Source organism: Lonchura striata, chromosome 36 (genome assembly GCF_050655825.1).
Source record: "Lonchura striata isolate lonStrDom1 chromosome 36, ASM5065582v1, whole genome shotgun sequence".
Taxonomy (NCBI): domain Eukaryota; kingdom Metazoa; phylum Chordata; class Aves; order Passeriformes; family Estrildidae; genus Lonchura; species Lonchura striata.
The window spans coordinates 9,210,545-9,228,209 of NC_140738.1; the positions used below are offsets into that span (position 1 = coordinate 9,210,545).

The following is a 17,665-nucleotide window of genomic DNA, read 5'->3' on the forward strand; positions in this document are numbered from 1 at the left end:
TTTTGGGGGGTCCTGACCCCTGCGGACGCACCAGAGATGCTGCTGGATGCTGCCGCAGCAAGATGCTGTCAGGAACTGGAGACTCCGAGTTCGGCTTTTTCTTCCTGGCTCTGGTGCTCAGCTTCTACCTGTGCAGGAAAGTCAGGGGTGTCCCGGGGGTCGTGTCCTCCCTCCCCCAGTGTGTGGGTGCTCCCCTGGGGCCCCCAGTCAGGTGTCATCCCCTTTTCTCTGCCCACAGAGCTCCTGAGCCGCCGGCGGCCGCAGCCCCTCCCTGTGGTCTTGGGCCCGGCCGGGACCCCCGCTCCATCCCCACGCTCATTTTGGGGGGGGGGTCGAGTGTCCCCCAGCCCTGCTGTCACTCTGCCCCTGCCCCCTGCTCCCAGTGTTCCCAGTAAAGCTTCCCAGTTAAACCCAGCCCAGTTCATGGGGGCACTGGGGAGGGACTTGGGGGGACCCCACGGCGGGGCCGGCCCTGGGCAGGGAGGGCGGGTCCAGGTGGGGAACACTGCCTGCTGCGGGTCTGCCCGGCAACTGGTGAGTCATCAGCCCCGCTCTCGCTGATTGGCTGACTCTTCTCCACCGCGTTCTCTCATTGGCTGAGGAGAGGCCCGGCAGTGCAGAGAAGGAACGGGAGAGATCCCGCCCCGAGCACCGGCACGGGGACAACAGACCCGGCCTGGGCACGGGGAGGGAATTTATTACCAACCAAACCACGGCAGCACCAGGAGAAGGGAAAGAAATCCCTCCAGCACCTTCCCCCACCCAACGGGGATCACCCACAACAGGGTTATCCACCATGGAGAGACGGGGACATACGAGTTTAGACCAAAGCCAATTTTATTGAGTGTACCAGGTGTTTATACAGGGATTTACTTGTATGGTGATTATAGAGGGCTCTGTTTTTGGTAACAATTTCCCATTGGTTACACATTCTTCGAGACATCCAGTAACCTGGGAACATTTATCTTATCACAAAGACTCACACCATTTTTTCTGGTCACTTCTTGCCCAGGGAGACTGAAACTGTGTCTGTGTCTCCCACAGTTTCTGCTCAGTCAGGCCTCAGATATCGGGCCCCTTGATCAGCTCCATTGCTTTACTCTCTGTTTTATTCCCCATATCGGGGCACCAGGGCTCTGCCCAACGCGGGTCACTGGGGATCATCCAGCCCGGATCCTCCCATGGGGGATGGAGCTGCAGCAGCACACCAAGCTCTCCCCTCACTCCAAGCTCTTCCCTCACTCTCTTCCCTCACTCCAAGCTCTTCCCACACTCGGGGCACTCACAGGACTTCCTTTAGTGATGCCTCCGTTGGTGTCTGATCAACTTTGAGCTCATGGAGAAGCTCTTCCCACACTTCCCACACTCGTAGGGCCTCTCCCCGGTGTGGATGCGCCGGTGCACGGTGAGGCTGGAGTTGTGCTTGAAGCCCTTCCCGCAGTCAGGGCAGTGGAAGGGCCTCTCCTCGGTGTGAATCTGCTCATGTCTGAGGAGATGGGAGCTGGTCTGAAACCTCTTCCCACACTGGGGACACTCGTAGGGCCTCTTCCCAGTGTGGATGCGCTGGTGTGTTCTCAGGCCTGAGCTCCTCCCAAAGCTCTTCCCACATTCCAAGCACTCATAGGGCCGTTCCCCGGTGTGGATCACCTGGTGCACCATCAGGCCAGACATGTCTTTGAAGCCCTTCCCACATTTCCCACACTCGTAGGGCCTCTCCCCAGTGTGGATGCGCCGGTGCACAGTGAGATTGGAGTTGTGCTGAAAGCCCTTCCCGCAGTCGGGGCAGCGGTAGGGCCTCTCCTCTGTGTGAATCCGCTCATGTACGAGGAGATGGGAGCTTCTCTGAAACCTCTTCCCACACTGGGGACACTCGTAGGGCCTCTCCCCAGTGTGGATCCTCTGGTGCTCGATCAGGTGGGAGCTCCGGCTGAAACCCTTCCCACATTCCAAGCACTTGTGGGGCTTCTCCCTGTCATGAGGCTTCTCCACCAGCTCCGAGCTCCGGCTGGATCTCTGCCCGCCTTCCTGGCTCAGGGGGGCTCTTTCCTCCCCGCAGCTCCCTGGGCTGGGTTTGCAGCTCCTCCTCCTGCAGCATCTCCGGGGCTTTTCCTCCTCCTCCATCCAGCCAAGCCCTGGCAATGACAAATCCTGGTTTGAGGGAAAAACAAGAGAAGAGCTCCTTGGACTGGAGGTTCCTCCTTGCCCAAGTTCATCTCAGGAAGTCATTGGGAATCTTGTGTCTGTAAGAACCTCCAAAGCACCAAGATTCAGACCAAAAATCCCACAAACTTCAAGACACAAATCAAAAACTCCCCGAACATCACAAGTCAGCAAAAACCTCCTTCAAAAGATAAAGATTCAGCTGCCACATAAAACCAAAGCACCAACATTTAACCCAAGAAAGCTCAGAAACACCAAGATTCACCCCCTGAAAATCATGAATCCCCCTCCACAGTCACCTGCTGCATGTGGGGGGAGCAGCACTCCTGGGGCTGGGGGAAGGCTGCAGACACAGGGAGGGGTGGAACCTTCTGCTGCTTCCTCTTTCTGCTCCTTCTCCTCCTCCTCCTGTGTCTCTCCTCTTCCTCCTGCTATTCCTCCTTCTCCTGCACAATCCCACCCTCTCCTGCCACCTGAATCGTTTGACCATTCTGTTCCTCAAGCCTGCTTCTCCTTCCCTTCTCCTCCTGCCCCCAGGCCCAGCACCCACTGCCGGCTCCCTCTTCCCCCCAGCCCCACAGCATCCCAGCGCAGGGGCAGGGATGGAGCTGGGGCAGGTCGGGCTGGGGCAGCGCTGGGCTCTCGGCCGCTCCCGCCCGCACTCGGTCCCCACTGCAGCCGCTCCCGCCAGGACAGCGCGGGGGGGCCCGGCCTTGGCGCTGCCCCACTCCCACCTCCCCAAATTCCCCTCGCGGGGCCATGGGGCCGAGGGGGGGCGCAGGTGGGTCCAGGTGGGGAATGCTGAGATAATTTCAAGAGTGGGTCCCCAAGAAGAAGAATTGGAATTTGTGGTAGACACAGGGGCAAAAAGAACCTTTATGTTAAATATTCCAAAAGGTTATAGTGTAAGCAAAGATACTGTAAAAGTAACAGGAGCAAAAGGAGAGAGTTTCACAGTACCCGTTATTAAAAATGTGGCAATAGAGGGAGAAACTAGATTTTGGATGAGGGATGTTTTCTTGGTCCCAGGGGCAGGTAGCAATTTATTGGGACGAGATTTACAAGTGAAATTAGGAATAGGGGTTGATCCAAAAGATGGGAAGATGACAGCTAGACTTTTAAAACTAGGCCAGGAGGATGGAAGAAGAATTAACAAGGAAGTTTGGGCTGGGGAGGGAAATAGGGGAAGATTAAATATTGACCCCATAAAGATTACAACTGAGGAAAAACAAATTGTCCCATATGTGTACGGCAGTATCCTGTATCTTTAGAAGGACAGGAATGTTTAAAGCCAGTAATAGAAGGACTAACAAAGGATGGGACATTAGAACCTTGTATGTCTCCCCATAATACCCCAATACTCCCAGTAAAGAAGCCTGACGTGAGCTATAGACTGGTACAAGCCTTAAGGGAGGTTAACAAAGGAACTCAGACCCGCTATCCAGTGGTACCAAATCCTTATACTCTTTTCAGTAAAAGTTCCTCCCCAGCATCAGTGGTTTAGTGCAGTAGACCTTAAAGATGCCTTTTGGGCTTGCCCATTAGCCCAGGAGAGCAAGTTATCTTTGCTTTTGAATGGAAGGACCCACTAACTGGAGAAAACAGCAATTAAGATGGACAAAACTACCACAGGGGCTTACAGAATCCCCAAACTTATTTGGACAAGCTTTAGAAACAATACTACAAACATTCCCCACTCCCCCTGGAATACAAGTTATCTAATGCATAGATGATCTTTTACTTTCTGGGGAAGCTGAAGCTGAAGTTAGAGAGGCTACTATAAAGCTTTTGAATTTTCTTGGGGAAAAAGGATTAAAGGTATCAAAAGGGAAGCTGCAATTTGTAGAATCAGAGGTAAAATATCTTGGACACTTGATTAGTAAGGGTAGTTGGAAGCTCAACCCAGAATGAAACACAGGGATTCTATCCCTTCCCCCTCCCCCTTCAAAGGGGGAAATCAGAAAGCTACTCAGATTATTTGGATATTATAAATTGTGGATTGAAGGATATACACAGGCAGTAAAATTTTTGAATAAAAAAATTGACAGAGGGAAATTATATAAAATGGACCAAAAAGGATAATGAAAAACTAAGAAAAATGAAGTTAAAACTAGCCCCAATATCAACTTTAAGATTACCTGCACTAGCAAAACCCTTTCATCTGTATGTAAATGAAGAAAAGGGGGTAGTTCAAAATAGGGTTTTGTTTCCAGAGTGGGAAGGAGTAAAGAGACCCGTGGCTTATTTATCAAAGATGTGAGATCCAGTAAATCAAGGCTGGCCAGTGTGTATTCAAGCTATAGCAGCTTCTGCAATCCTGGTAGAGGAAAGTCGTAAACTGACTTTTGGAGGTAAATTAATTGTGTACTAAATTTCTTCCAATTTGCATTGTGATTTTTATCTTGAAATACATAATTTACTGTACTCTAGGATTGAAAAACTAGTTTACAGCTGTGACATAGCAAAACCTGCTATTAATTTGAGTCAATTAATTTGAGTCAATGCAGGCTGTTCAATCAAGTGTTCTCAGTGTGTAAAGTTAAACTAAAGGTAACACCAGCTGCTTGGTAGGTCAATGAGAAACAATTTTCCTTCCAACCAGTCCTTTTTCAAGTACCCAAATGTATTTTGCTTTCTTAGTTTTTTTGTTTTGTTTGTTTGTTAGTTTTTCTGGAAGTGCTAACTACTTGCAGTGCATCTAGAACAGCAATTCAAGTTGTGCATACAAAACACTTGTAAAAAAATAGGGCTCATTTTTTCCCAGAATGGGAGGTGGCTACATATAGAAAAGGGAAACTACAAAGCTAGATGAAGAAAAATTTCAGTATCTTCTACTGTAAACTGTTTATTTGTTACTTTCAGCATCACAGTGGGTGTGTGACACACACATATGAAAAAGATGGTGAGGGAGATCTCTGTTTACTACAGTTTCCTATTTCTTGAATGAGTTAGAGAGCTATGAAGCAATTGTGATTCCTTGTGTGGATTACCCAGGCCTGCAGGGAGGGCTTGGCCATGGTTCCCTCTGTGCTGCAGGCAGCCCTGCAGCGTGGCAGCAGTGGCTTGCCTCTGGTGAGTTTGCAGGCAGGGTGCTCCAGCACTGCAGTGCTCAGGGGCAGTTTCCTATTTTGACAGCAAAGCTTAAATTCAAGAGTGCCTCTTCCCATCCAGTTATTGTTTGTACCGTAAGAACCTCTTCAGAGAGTGTCTCCTGGCAGTCAAAAAGAGAGTATTGCAGAGATAAATTCCTTACTTGCTGTCTCCCCCACTGTATCCACATTTTGTCTATTCCCTCTTCAAATTATAGATTTGTAAAACTCATGCTCTGTGTCCTCAGATGCCCTTCCCAAATCAAACCTTGGCTTCTTTGCAAATTACATTGCACTAACAAGCATTGCCTTAAATTTTTTATTGCAGGCAAGATCACTTCAGAAGTAAGTTTTTGTTTACCTTGTTCCTACAACCCTTTCAAGCTTGTGAATGGAAAATTGTGACAGCAAAATAAGTCTTTAGTTTTAGCACTGTCAGCTGTGGGTAGCTGGTAGCCCTTGGTGGAGGGTGCCGTGAATTAAAGGCCTGCAGAACACACATAACAAAAGTAATTAAATTTGTAAGGAAGTTGAAAAAGGAGGGAGAGGTGACTGGCAGACTCACCTCTCCAGGATGTAGGACTAATGTTAGAAAGTGGACTGATATTGGAATGTGGATGTTGAAATGTGAAGAGAGAAAAAGAGAGCAAAAGAGAGAGAAAGGGAGAAGAGAGAAGAAGAGAGAAGAAGAAAGAGAGAAGAAGAGAGAAGAAGAGAGAAGAAGAGAGAAGAAGAGAGAAGAAGAGAGAAGAAGAGAGAAGAAGAGAGAAGAAGAAAGAGAGAAGAAGAGAGAAGAAGAAAGAGAGAAGAAGAGAGAAGAAGAGAAAAAGAGAGAAAAAGAGAGAAGAGAGAAAAAGAGAAAAAGAGAGAAAAAGAGAGAAGAGAGAAAAAGAGAGAAGAAGAAAGAAAAAGAGAGAAAAAGAGAGAAGAAGAGAGAAAAAGAGAGAAAAAGAGAAGAGAGAAAAAGAGAGAAAAAGAGAAAAAGAGAGAGAAAGGGAAACAGAGAGAAAGAGAAAGAGAAAGAGTGAAATACACCCCAAAGTCCCCATACCGCAGCTATTTGTGAGTTCTCCCCCATTCCTGCTAGACAGAGTGACAACAAGGGGAGGGGAGTGAGGAAGTACAGTCAAAGGCAAAGCTGTGAAAAAGAGGGAGAGCTGGACCACCAATAGAGATAAGATCAAAGCAGAGATAGCTGACTCTCACAATGTGCTTTATTTTTTTAAACAAGACTTCTTTTTTTTCCTTCTGATTTTTGTTGTTAAGGAAAGGAGGCTTTTGTTCTGAAGAATGGGTCTGTAAGACTAAAACAGTTGGATGTTGCCTAAAAAGCAAAAAACCAAGAGATGTGATACATCTTGTGTTAAATTTGGGCTAGTCTTTTTTTATTTAACTAATTATAGCTCACAAGAAGAAGAATTGGCCTCTGCAGCAATTAGCACAGATGGATACAAGAAGAAGAAGCAGCTACAGAAAAAGTTTTTAGTTAAACCCAGAAAGTTTTGAAGAAAACTAATGGTGAAAGTTAATGCAGTATTGTTTTTCTTTTCTTTTAACACTGTGTTATTAAGAAGTCCTTTCCAGGTACTACTAAAGCAGCAATCCCAACCATGGAAAAGAGGGTGAATTCATGCCAGCAAAATAAAAGAATTTGTGAAGAAACGTGAGGAATGGACTATCACATCTAAACCAGGTGATACCAAATTAACTTTCAACCAGGACTGGGTGGTAATGGTTTGGGAAGACCCAAATGACCCAAGGCAGGTACAAAGAATAACACCTAACTGAGAAATAAGGCAAAGCTTGCATCACTGGTTCTAAGCCCTGCCTGAATAAACCCTGAGACGCCTCCGACACCTCCTTGGCAGAGGAACACTGCCACTTCAAACAGGAGGATCGGGAGTGTTTGAGTCAAAGAGTTCTGATAGTCTGGCCTTAGCCTGTGACTTGTACAGGCAAGAAGGGAAATTGCCATTAATACTATGCTGTATACTTTATTTGATTCATCCCCATATTGGACATGGCAGCTGGGTTATAAGTGAATGTTTAAATTATGAGAATAATTGGCATTGTAGCTCACAAAATCTATGTTCTTGTGGCAAGAAGTATTGAGTACTGAATCAATCCCCTATACAGAAAGACCTCAAAAACTGAAGTAATAAATTGCTTTTGCAGATGGGGATTATCAATGCCTGTGGACTGAGAGATACCTGAGGAATGGTGGAAAACCACAGTGAAAAGGTGTCAAAAACAATTTGCCTGGAAATGAGTAAAAAAGGAGTGACAAGGGAAACAGAGGGCAAGCCTGGACTGAGCACTGTACTCAGCAGCGAGAAGATCACACGTACCTGCTGTGGGCAGCAACCCCACAGGCAGGGGAGGTGGGGGTATAAGCCAAGCCAGACCTCTGTCATTCCTGTTTCTGTCTCTCATTTGTTGTCTTTTCCCTTCTGAGATAGCAGCAAGATCGTGTCACAAGTGCTACAGAAAGTATCACATGGAAAGAAACCAAAGTTCCTTTTTGTTACACACACCCATGTCAACAGCCACTGTTATAACCCATCCAAATTAAGTACCTGCAGGAAAAAGGGGGAAAATTATCACATTACAAAGAATTCAGGAAAAAGTAGTAATACTTGGGGCATGGAATGTCCAAAAGGAGAGAGACGGATTTGTTTTACATTTGATCTTAGAAATATAGTCCAAGATTCGGTAAAGAGACAATTAGTAAAAAAAAAGGTAAAACAAGCACAGCAGTCTAGCTCTGTGTTAACCCCAAATAATATCCTGAGTCATATTAAATGACTCCAAGCAGTTTTAGAGAAGATAATAAACAAAGCTGCTCAGGCATTGGAATTAATATTGAGTCTGCAAAGCCAAACATCACCTGCAGTGCATTAAAATAGGTTGGCTTTACCCTATTTATTGGCTAAAGAATGGGGTGTACAGATTGTTGAAAATAGATGGCAATGAGGATGTCATCCTGGAAAAAACAAAGGATATCAGAAAAAAATTATGACCCAGGTATCAGTCCAAAAAATGGGAAAATAACGTTATAAAACTAGCAGGTGGGGTAATGTATTGAGAATGGGATGGTGGAAGAAATTAGGATTCTTCCTTTTATGTGTTACAAGTGTTTTGATATTTCTTCTTTGTTTAATCCCATGTTTTATTTGATTACCAACAGAGTCCAAAGAATGCAAGAGGACAGGAAATATTCTTTATAAATCATTTGGCTTGAGCAGTAAGAGGTGGGATTGTGAAAAATGCATATTTATGATTGGCTTTTCGCAAACGTTACAATGAATATTATATGTGTAATGTTAGAAAGTTATGCTGTATTAATTCCCTTACGTATTGTGTTAAGTGTAGTTTTAGGTTACAACATTATGTTAAAATAGAGACAATGTATGTGGGGGGAGTTTTCTTTTTAGGAATGAGATGCTCCCTTCGAAGAACACCTAAATCTTCCAAAGGAGAGGAATTTATGGCTTCTTATCAGGAGAAGCTAATTTCTTCAGGCCTTGCTCAGACTTGAAGAAAAAAAGGGAACAGTTGACATACAAAAGAGTTTCTTGTTTAGAATAGGATGTATGCATAACCATGAAGGATGTATGAATATGCAACAAGTGTCTTGGTTTAAGGGTGATTCCTTTGTTCACAAGTCAAGCTTTTCTTGACTTAGGGTCTGAGAGCATCTGGACATCCGTAATTCTTTGCTCTTTTTGTCTTGTAATTGTCCTAACTCTAATTGTATTATTATTTTTAAAACCATTTTATTACTATTAAACTTTTAAAATTTTAAAAACCAAGTGATTAGAGTTTTTCAAAATTTTCAAAACTAGATGAGATTTAAAGGTGACCCTTTAACTCATGAACAATAAATAGATGATTTGAAGGAAAACAAAAAAGCAGTAGATTGTGGGGGGGGCACAACTGAGGCTGCTGAAGGCTGCTGTGGAAGAGAAGCTGCATTCCAGGCACCCAGGAGGAGCTTTAGAAATGCAAATTAACACTGCTGGGGCAAACTGGGGACAATGTACCTGGCTCTTCTTGCCTGGGGCAGGAATTGGCTGATTCCCTCTGCCCCTCACCCCAAGCTCTGCCTGCTTGCACGGATGGAATCTGCACAGCTGAAGGCAGAGCCCATGCTGAGGATCTCTGACTCTGCAACAGAAATGGCTGAAGCTGCAAAGGGAAACAGCAAATGGAGAATGTTGGGAAAACTTCACTAAAATAAGGGGGGGATCATCCCTCTGCCCACTCCAACATCTGCTGTCACTGTCTGTGCTGTACAGGGTGTATCAGAGCACTGGGGGTTTTGCTAGAACAAGTTCAGGGAAATCAGTTGGAATTCGAGTATATATGAAGGAGTAAGAAAAAAAATGGTCAATTGATGCAGCCCCAGCTTGAGGGAGCGCCCAAAGGTGGGGAAAAGATGAACGGCCACCAGAACAAATCCTACAACACCATGGACCAGCCCCTGGGAACCAAAATGATTTTGTGAAAAATGCATGTTATATGGCTCTGTGCAGATAGTTACTATATGTATTATGTTATAATGATAACTTGTGCTGTATGAACATCTTAATAGTATGGTAAACGTAGCTTTGTAGATAAAATTAAGCTTTAGCAGTTAAAAGAGAAAACATGCATGTGTGTGTGTGGCGGGGGGGGGGGGTTAAGGAATGAGAACACCTAAATTCGCTCAAGGAACACCTAAATTCTCCAGAGAAGAGCAATTTATGGTTTTCTTACTAGAAGAAGTTAATTTCTTCAGGCCATGCTCAGACTGGAGGATGCCGTGGGGATTAAAAAAAAATAGCTGACATACAACAGACAGAGTTTCTTGTTTGAAATAGAATGTATGCATAACCATGAAGGATATAAGAATATGCAACAGTGTATTTTTTTAGGGGTGATTCCTTTATTCACAAGGTATTCTTGTTGTGGCTTAAGCACCCAAGAGAGCATCTGTCCATCTGTAAGTCTTTGCTTTTTAATGTCTTGCAATTGTCCTAACCCTAAATTTTTAGTAGTCTAATTGTATTCTACTTCTATAACCATTTTACTAGTATTAAACTTCTAACATTTTAAAAACCAAGTGATTGGCGTTTCTCACAAATTCATATCAGGAGACAGAGAACCCATTTTTCATTTGAATGGCATAATTTGATTACAAGCTGTCCTCAGAATAAGAACCAACCAGACAGCTCCAGCTCCTGACCTTCCTGCCGACCAAGCCACTGAAACGAGGAACACAACATTTCACCAGAGAATGGGATCAGATTATCTCTTAGCAGAAAAAGCAGGAGTTTGTGGAAAACTAAATGGCTCAAACTGCTGTTGGCAAAGAGATGACGAGAAAACTGCTAAAAAAGATAAGAAAGGAAATAGGAGAGCAGTTTATGTATTGGTCCAAACATGGAAAGGATGGGAATGGGACACGCTTTCCTGGCTCCCCAGCACACCAGGGGTTAAACGAATGCTGCTTCTCCTCTTCTGTGCTGCAGCAACTCTCATCTTTTTACCATGCTCCCCACCTTGGCAGTGCAGCTCATCCAGCAGCTGCGCCAGGGCATGCAGGTGGCAGCCAGGCCTCCTGATCCACAAACGGCTACAAAAGGACAGGGAATGAGGGCACCGAGAATAATCCCAAAACCAAAGAGGACCCGGGAAGGACAAAACAGAGTCAATGAGTGAATCTGCCTGGAGATAGGGCCAGGCACGTGTAGATAAGGGGAGAAACCATCACTTCCAATAAATGTTACAAGTTGACCCAGAGAGCTGCTCAAAGTCCCGCCACATTCCTGGACTTCTAGGAGAAGAACAAAGACTTAACAGAGCCATGAATATCGGCTGTTATACAAAAGGAGGGTGCACATTAACGAGGACAGGCTCCAGGCGCATCGGGAAGTCGGAACCTTCCAAGGAACTCAGCCGGTGGGCAAAGGCAGAGGGAGATGCGGCCGGGAAAATGAGGATAAAAAGGAGGCTGCGGACTACAAGCACGGCAGAGAGCGCACGGCAAATGCCCCACGGCCTCTGCCCCTGCTCGGCAATAAAGTCACTTTGACAGGACTCCTCGCTCTCCGCCGGGCACACGAACCTCCGGCGACGGGAATTTCCCCGCCCGCTCCCGGCCGCGGGGCAGCCCCTCTGTCCTACCCACAGCAGCCGGGCCGAGCCAGCGCTGCTCCGGCAGCGGCTCCTGCCCGGCCCCGGCGGGAAGGAGACCGCGGGCAGCCGCTCCCGCAGCGCCCTCAGCCCGGGGCCGGCACGGGCCGGACACGGCACCGGCGAGCCGCCGGAGCCCCCTGCCGCCCCCTCCGCCCGCAGCCGGCCCCGAGCCCCCGCAGAGCCCAGCGCGGCTCCCACCTGCGCCGGGGCCGCCTCCGAGCTCCGCCGCCGCCGCCTCACCGCGCTCCGGCCGCTGCCGCCGCTGCCGGGCCCGCACAGCCGCTCGGCCAATGGCGGCGCTGCGCGGCCACGGCCGCCCTCAGCCCGCCGCCGGGGCCGCGCCGCGCCCCGCTCCCACCAATCAGCGCGCCGCAACCGCGACTGACGGCACCGGCGGCCAATGGCAGCGAGCTCGGGGCGGGCTCTGCGCACGGCCCCGCCTCGCCCCGCGCTCTCGGCGCCCCCGGGCTGCGTGAGGGGAAAGCCGGAGATGAGGAACAGCCCCGGCACGGGCCCGGGCCGAGCCGGGATTGAGCTGCCCACACAAACAAACTTCTCCGCGCCTCCCGCCACGGCTTTCCCGGCCCTGCGCCTCCCGTGCCTCCGCCTCTGCGGGAAGCCCAGGAGCCTCACTTCTCCTGCCCCTCGTTAGCGCATCAGTGCTTCGCTTTGATTTCCCCCGAAAAGGGAAACCTGCCCGAAGCCCTGTGGGTGGGTGGGGCAGGGGAGAGATTTCTGGCAGAAAACTCCAAAGACGCGGAGCAGGAGCAGGAGAAGTCAGTGCAGAGCCTTAAATGCAGCTTTCCCCACGCCTCCCTGCTCCCAGCTGCACCTCCTCCCCCGGCAGGGCAGGAGACAGGGAATGGGGCCATGCTCAGCTCATCCCCCGGGGCTTCTCCCTCTGCTCAGGGACAGGAGTCGTTCCCTGCTGCACCCTGCGCTCTCTCCCGGCCGAGACTTCTCCAGGAACTTCTCGGAGCGGAGTCCATCCCCTGGGCACAGCCCCCTCCGAGTGCTGCAGCGTGGGTCACTGTGCCACGGGCTCAGTCCTGCCAGGACAGGCTGCTCCAGCGGGGCCCCTCTGCCCGCGGGCTCACAGCCTCCTTTCAGGCATCGCCGAGCTCCAGCCCGGCTCCTCCAGGGGCTGCAGGGGATCTCTGCATCCCCATGGACCTGCGGGGGATCTCTGCATCCCCATGGACCTGCAGCGGATCTCTGCATCCCCATGGACCTGCGGGGGATCTCTGCATCCCCATGGATCTGCGGGGGATCTCTGCATCCCCATGGACCTGCAGGGGATCCCTGCATCCCCATGGACCTGCGGGGGATCTCTGCATCCCCATGGACCTGCAGCGGATCTCTGCATCCCCATGGACCTGCGGGGGATCTCTGCCTCCCCATGGACCTGCAGGGGGATCTCTGCATCCCCATGGACCTGCAGGGGGATCTCTGCATCCCCATGGATCTGCAGGGGGATCTCCGCAGCCCCATTGTAATATACGTTATGGAACAATTTGTACTTATGAAAAATATACATCAAGTCAGTTGTGCTTGTAGAAAAAGATTCTTAAAGTTTTATATGACCAGTGGCTGCAGCCGGGGCTGGAGAAACCACAGTTGGCAGAGAAAGAAAGACCTAATTTACAAATGAAAAAAGGTAGATCGATGCAGAGATGGGCTCTTTCCGGGGACAATCCAGGAGACACCCAACGTTTAACCCCTGGTCTGCCGGGGAGCCAGGAAACCAGGCGCACGGGCACCCCGCCCTTGCAGCTGCTGAGGAGGCTGCTGGGCTGTGCTTCAGCAGAGGAGATGGAATGTGGCTTACCACTCTGCCCTTCTCTAAAAACGGAGAATGGGTCAGGAGGTTTGGGCTCTGAGCACACAGCAGCCTGGCCCAGGCACAGGCCGTGGTGGGACAGGGGCACAGGAGCCTTCTGTGACTGACCGTGGCTCTCTGGTTTCTCTCTGCAGGCTGCCAGCTCCTCATGCCATGGAAACGGCCCCACTCGGCCTGCCAGTCTGGGAGGGCTGGAGGGCTGTGGGTATTCATTTGCTGTCAAAAATAAATTGTGGTTTTTTGTCATTGTCATCATCAGAACATTTCTTTCATCCTTTTCCAAGTTTTTGGTCCCTCCAGGGTAATATTTTTGTGTCCTTCCTCAGACAGTTGATGGCATTTGGCAGGGGCGTTAAGCAATGTGAAAAGTTCAACAACAGCTCCAGTTGCCAACTGCAGCAGCCCCTTCAGGAGCCCTGAGCTACCAGCGAGGTCCACGTGTGCCTTGCAAAAGGGAGTGGTTTGCAGCGATGGGGTTGTTGCCCTGCTGCAAAAGCTGGGAGAAGATCAGAAGTGTCAAAATGCCATTTTGGCTCAACCCCCACCCAGGTTCTTTATCTTTTCCCTCTGCTCGGTGATAGGCAGACAGGGCTGGATCCAGCCAGGTTGAAGTTCTGGATGCTCCCTGGCATCAAAGGGATCAACTAAACTCTTGTATGCAGTGACTGCAATAGGGCTACTGAAGGAAAAAAGGGAATGTCATGAGATGGGGAACCCTTCTTGTCTCCTTTGTCTCCCCAGGAGCCCCTTGGAAAGGGAAATACCCACTGGGTTTATCTGACTCCCCAGCCAGCCCTTCCCTCGCTCCCGGGTCTCATTTGCTTCGCAGGATTCACCAGCTCGCTCAGCTCAGAGGAGCTCTCAGAGGAGAAAACGCTGCCTGGCGTGGGGCTGCCTGATCCTGTCTCACCTTGATTCCATTTGCCCCCTCCCTGCCCCATCCAAGAGACCGAAGGATCCCCCACAGCCCCACGGTCCTGCAGCAGATCCCGGCACGTTCCCTGCTCCGCTCCTTGGTGCCCTGGGAGGCTCCAGAGCCCTCCCTGTGTGCGGGACAGCGGCTGCAGCACCGCTGCGCCCGCGGGCGAGCAGCGCCCAGGAGCAGCTGCGCCAGCTCCGAGCCTGAAGGGAATCCTCAGCGCACACAAATGACAGCTGGCAGTTCAGGGGCTGGCAGGAGAAGCTCAACCCATCTGCTCGCTGCCCTTCCCAGCCATGGCCACGCTGGTGCAATTGGAAGAGTCGCCCCTGCCCAGGAAGCTCTCAGGTCGAAGAGAGGAGCAAAAGCCACGGGTTTCTGAGGTGTTAGCTGCCACTGCCTCTGGTTTTCCTTCCAATTCCTAAGGGGTTTTGACTGGTTTTACCATTTCAACACTTTCTGTGTAGAATGCTTATTTTATGATTGGCTTTTCTCAAATGTTACAATGAATATTATATGTGTAATGTTAGAAAGTTATGCTGTATTCATTCTCTTAAGTAGTGTGTTAAATAGAGTTTTAGGTAACAACATAATATTAAAATAGAAACTCTGCGATGTAGGATTTTTTTACTTGCCCAAGCAAGAGATGAGATAATCAATAAACTCTTCACACAGGGATGGCGGTGACTTGGGGCACATAAAGAGTTACAACCTCTTTATCAGAAAAGACAAACATTCTTCCATCTTGTCTCCATCTTTATGGAAGCACCAGGATTAAGGGAAAGAAGTTGACAAAATCCAGAAAAGTTCCTAATTTGCAAGGAATTTATGCATCATGTATGAGATACATGAATATGCAATAGGCTATTGCTTTTAAGGTTATTCCTTTGTTCACAAGGCATGCTTGTCCTGGCTTAAGAGTCCGAGAGCATCTGGACGTCTATAATTTTTTGCTTTTTATTGTCTTGTAATTGTCCTAACTCTAAATTGGATTAGTCTAATTGTGTTACTATTTTTATAACCATTTTATTATTATTAAACGTTTAAAATTTTAAAAACCAAGTGATTGGCGTTTTTCACAACGTTCCAGGCTCCCGGGGACCCCCTTATCGGTCTGTCCGACCCCGCAGGCTGCAGAGGGTCCCCCAGCTCCGGTGCCGCCCTTCTCCGCTCCCCAGCCCCGCCCCGCCGGTACCGGGCGATCCCCGGTGGCTCCGGGCTGACGATGCAGCGCCTGCCCCGGGCAGCCCAACCCCACTGCGGGAGGGTCCCACGCATCCCCGGCCCAGCGCCGGGGCTCTGCCGGCAGCCAGCACCGGGACCCCAAAATTCTGCTGTCCCGGGGCCACCGAGCGGGCACCCGGCCCTTGGCCCTGTTATAGATACATATTATAATATTGGCTTTTTGCAAATATTCCATTGGATTTTATATGTGTGGTGTTACAATAACTTTGTTATATAGTTTTTATTTCTGTTGTTCATTGATTACGCTCAGACATAGTAGTGCCATAGGTGATAGAAGCATGCTTGTGTTAAAATTCCTGCTTGGATGGGATAACATCCGGTGAGCACAGGATGAGGACACCTGTACAGATCTGCCAACCATCAGCACTCACCGTCTGAAGGCAGTGTGGGCCGGGGCCAAAACTGAAGATGATGATAAAAAAGGACCAAAACCACAACCAAGGAATACACATGCCCTAAAAAGGTGGAACCGAGGAGGAGCCATGCTGAACAGTTCTTGGAATATGTAAACTAGCTTGGGAAAAAGTTTACTATGCATAAGGGACTATGAATATGCAACCGGCTGGTGTAAGGGAAAAGGTATTCAAGGGGTATCTCCGGAGATAACCGTGTGCTCTTGGCTCAGTGCCGAGATGCACCCGGCCCTAACAACCTTTGCTCTATGGCCCTTGTCTCCTCTTGTCCTGTATTAAACTTTTTAAATGTTCCCAGGGCAGTGAAGGTGTTTTTCCCAGCCCCGAGCAGAGAGCTCTGCCCGGCGGCTCCCGGGAAAGGCGGCGGCGCTCGGCAGCGGCCCCGGCCCGCCCGGCCCGCGGGAATTCCCCGCAGCGGGACAAAATCCTGCCCCGAAGGAGCGCTCGGAACGCCGCCTGCGGCTCCTCCGTGCCCCGCAGGTGCCGCAGCTGCCCCGCTGCGGCAGGCGCGGCTCTGGAGCAGGGAGGCTCTGCGGGACCCCCGGGCTGTGCCCCCTCCCGGGCCGTGCCCCGGGGCTGATGCTCGGCCCGGGCTCTCTCGCTGTCCCGGCTCCCGCAGGCTCCCGGCGGGAGCGGCACCGCCCGCCCGGCGCCGCAGGGCCGAGCCCTGCCCAGCAAAGGCTCCGTGTCCACGGCCGGGCCCTGCCGGGGCTGCGGCCGCTGCCCGGCCCGGCACAACCCGCAGCGCCCGGCGCGGCTCCCTCCAGCCGGGCACTGCGGCTCCAACCAGGCGGAATATTCAGCGCACGGAATCTCTGTCAGCGCTGCTCGCATTGCAAAAACAGCTGCTGCCGAGGCAATCCCAGCTCCCACTGAAGCCTCCCACCCAAAATGCTGCCTTCAGCTTGGACACACCGGTAAGAAACCCAAGAGCAAACTGAAAGCTGATTAGAGAATCTTGCACAATCACACCCAAGAACATTTTGTTATAAAATCACAAATATTAACAGAAGCTGAGAAAGTCGACAATGTTAGAAAACAAGCTTCCAACAATGGGACTCAAAGAGCTAAGGGCATGCGTTTGAATGGAATGAGCTTTCTCTTTCTGACATGTGAGCAATGCCATGGAATTTCTCAAACCAGAGAAATAGGGAGGCCTGGCAGCAGCAGCTTCACACACAGACACAGCAATGACAGAGAACAGGGCAGGGCAAGAGGCTGACAAAACTCTAACTGCTACTTGCAATGAAGTACCTTTGTTTCCAGTTCTAATCTAGCCACTATTAATATAGAGTCCAAAAGACTAAAAATACTAGTAATAATAATAACAACTGTACCATTAATAGCAAAAAATTGAGAGAATAGAAATAATAAGAATTAATAGTGGTAATAAAAACCCTACCATACTTATACCAGGTTTGCATGGCCAGGTTTTGGTAAGGCAGGGGATCTAGGAGCAGCTTCTGTGAGAGCAGCTGTTCCTCCATGTCCCACAGAGTCAATTCCAGCTGGCTCCAGGACAGACTGGCTGCTGGACAAGGCTGGCCCAGTTAGAAATGGTGGTAACACCTTTGGAATAAGAGATTTAAGGAAATGGGTGATCCTGGAATTATGGCTGTGAGCAGGGAGGAACAGGGTGAGGACCTGTGAGGGGAACAGCTCTGCACACCCCCAGGGCAGGGCAGGGCAGGAGGGGCAGGAGCTGCTCCAGCTGCTGGAGCTGGTTGCCCTGAGATTCCCTGGTCAGTCCCTGGGGAGGCAGCTTGGCCCTGCAGCCTATGGAGGGCACGGAGGGCAGAGATGCACCTGCAGCGCCTGG

At 49.7% G+C, this 17,665-nt stretch overlaps 1 protein-coding gene across 1 annotated transcript; it reads right to left on the reverse strand.

Moving 5' to 3' along the window:
- Positions 1 to 775: 775 nt before the first annotated feature.
- On the reverse strand, positions 776 to 11,694 carry LOC146764125 (uncharacterized). The gene is made up of 2 exons (XM_085565625.1): positions 11,628 to 11,694; positions 776 to 2,148 (listed from the first exon to the last, which is right to left on the reverse strand). The coding sequence occupies exon 2, from the start codon at positions 2,119 to 2,121 to the stop codon at positions 1,297 to 1,299; it is 825 nt and encodes a 274-aa protein (XP_085421751.1). The 5' UTR covers positions 2,122 to 2,148; positions 11,628 to 11,694; the 3' UTR covers positions 776 to 1,296.
- Between the last annotated feature and the right edge of the window lie 5,971 nt (positions 11,695 to 17,665).

Bases quoted from the DNA above. Each gene is read 5' to 3' on its own strand.
- LOC146764125 (XM_085565625.1), bottom strand. From the start codon at position 2,121: ATGGAGGAGGAGGAAAAGCCCCGGAGATGCTGCAGGAGGAGGAGCTGC.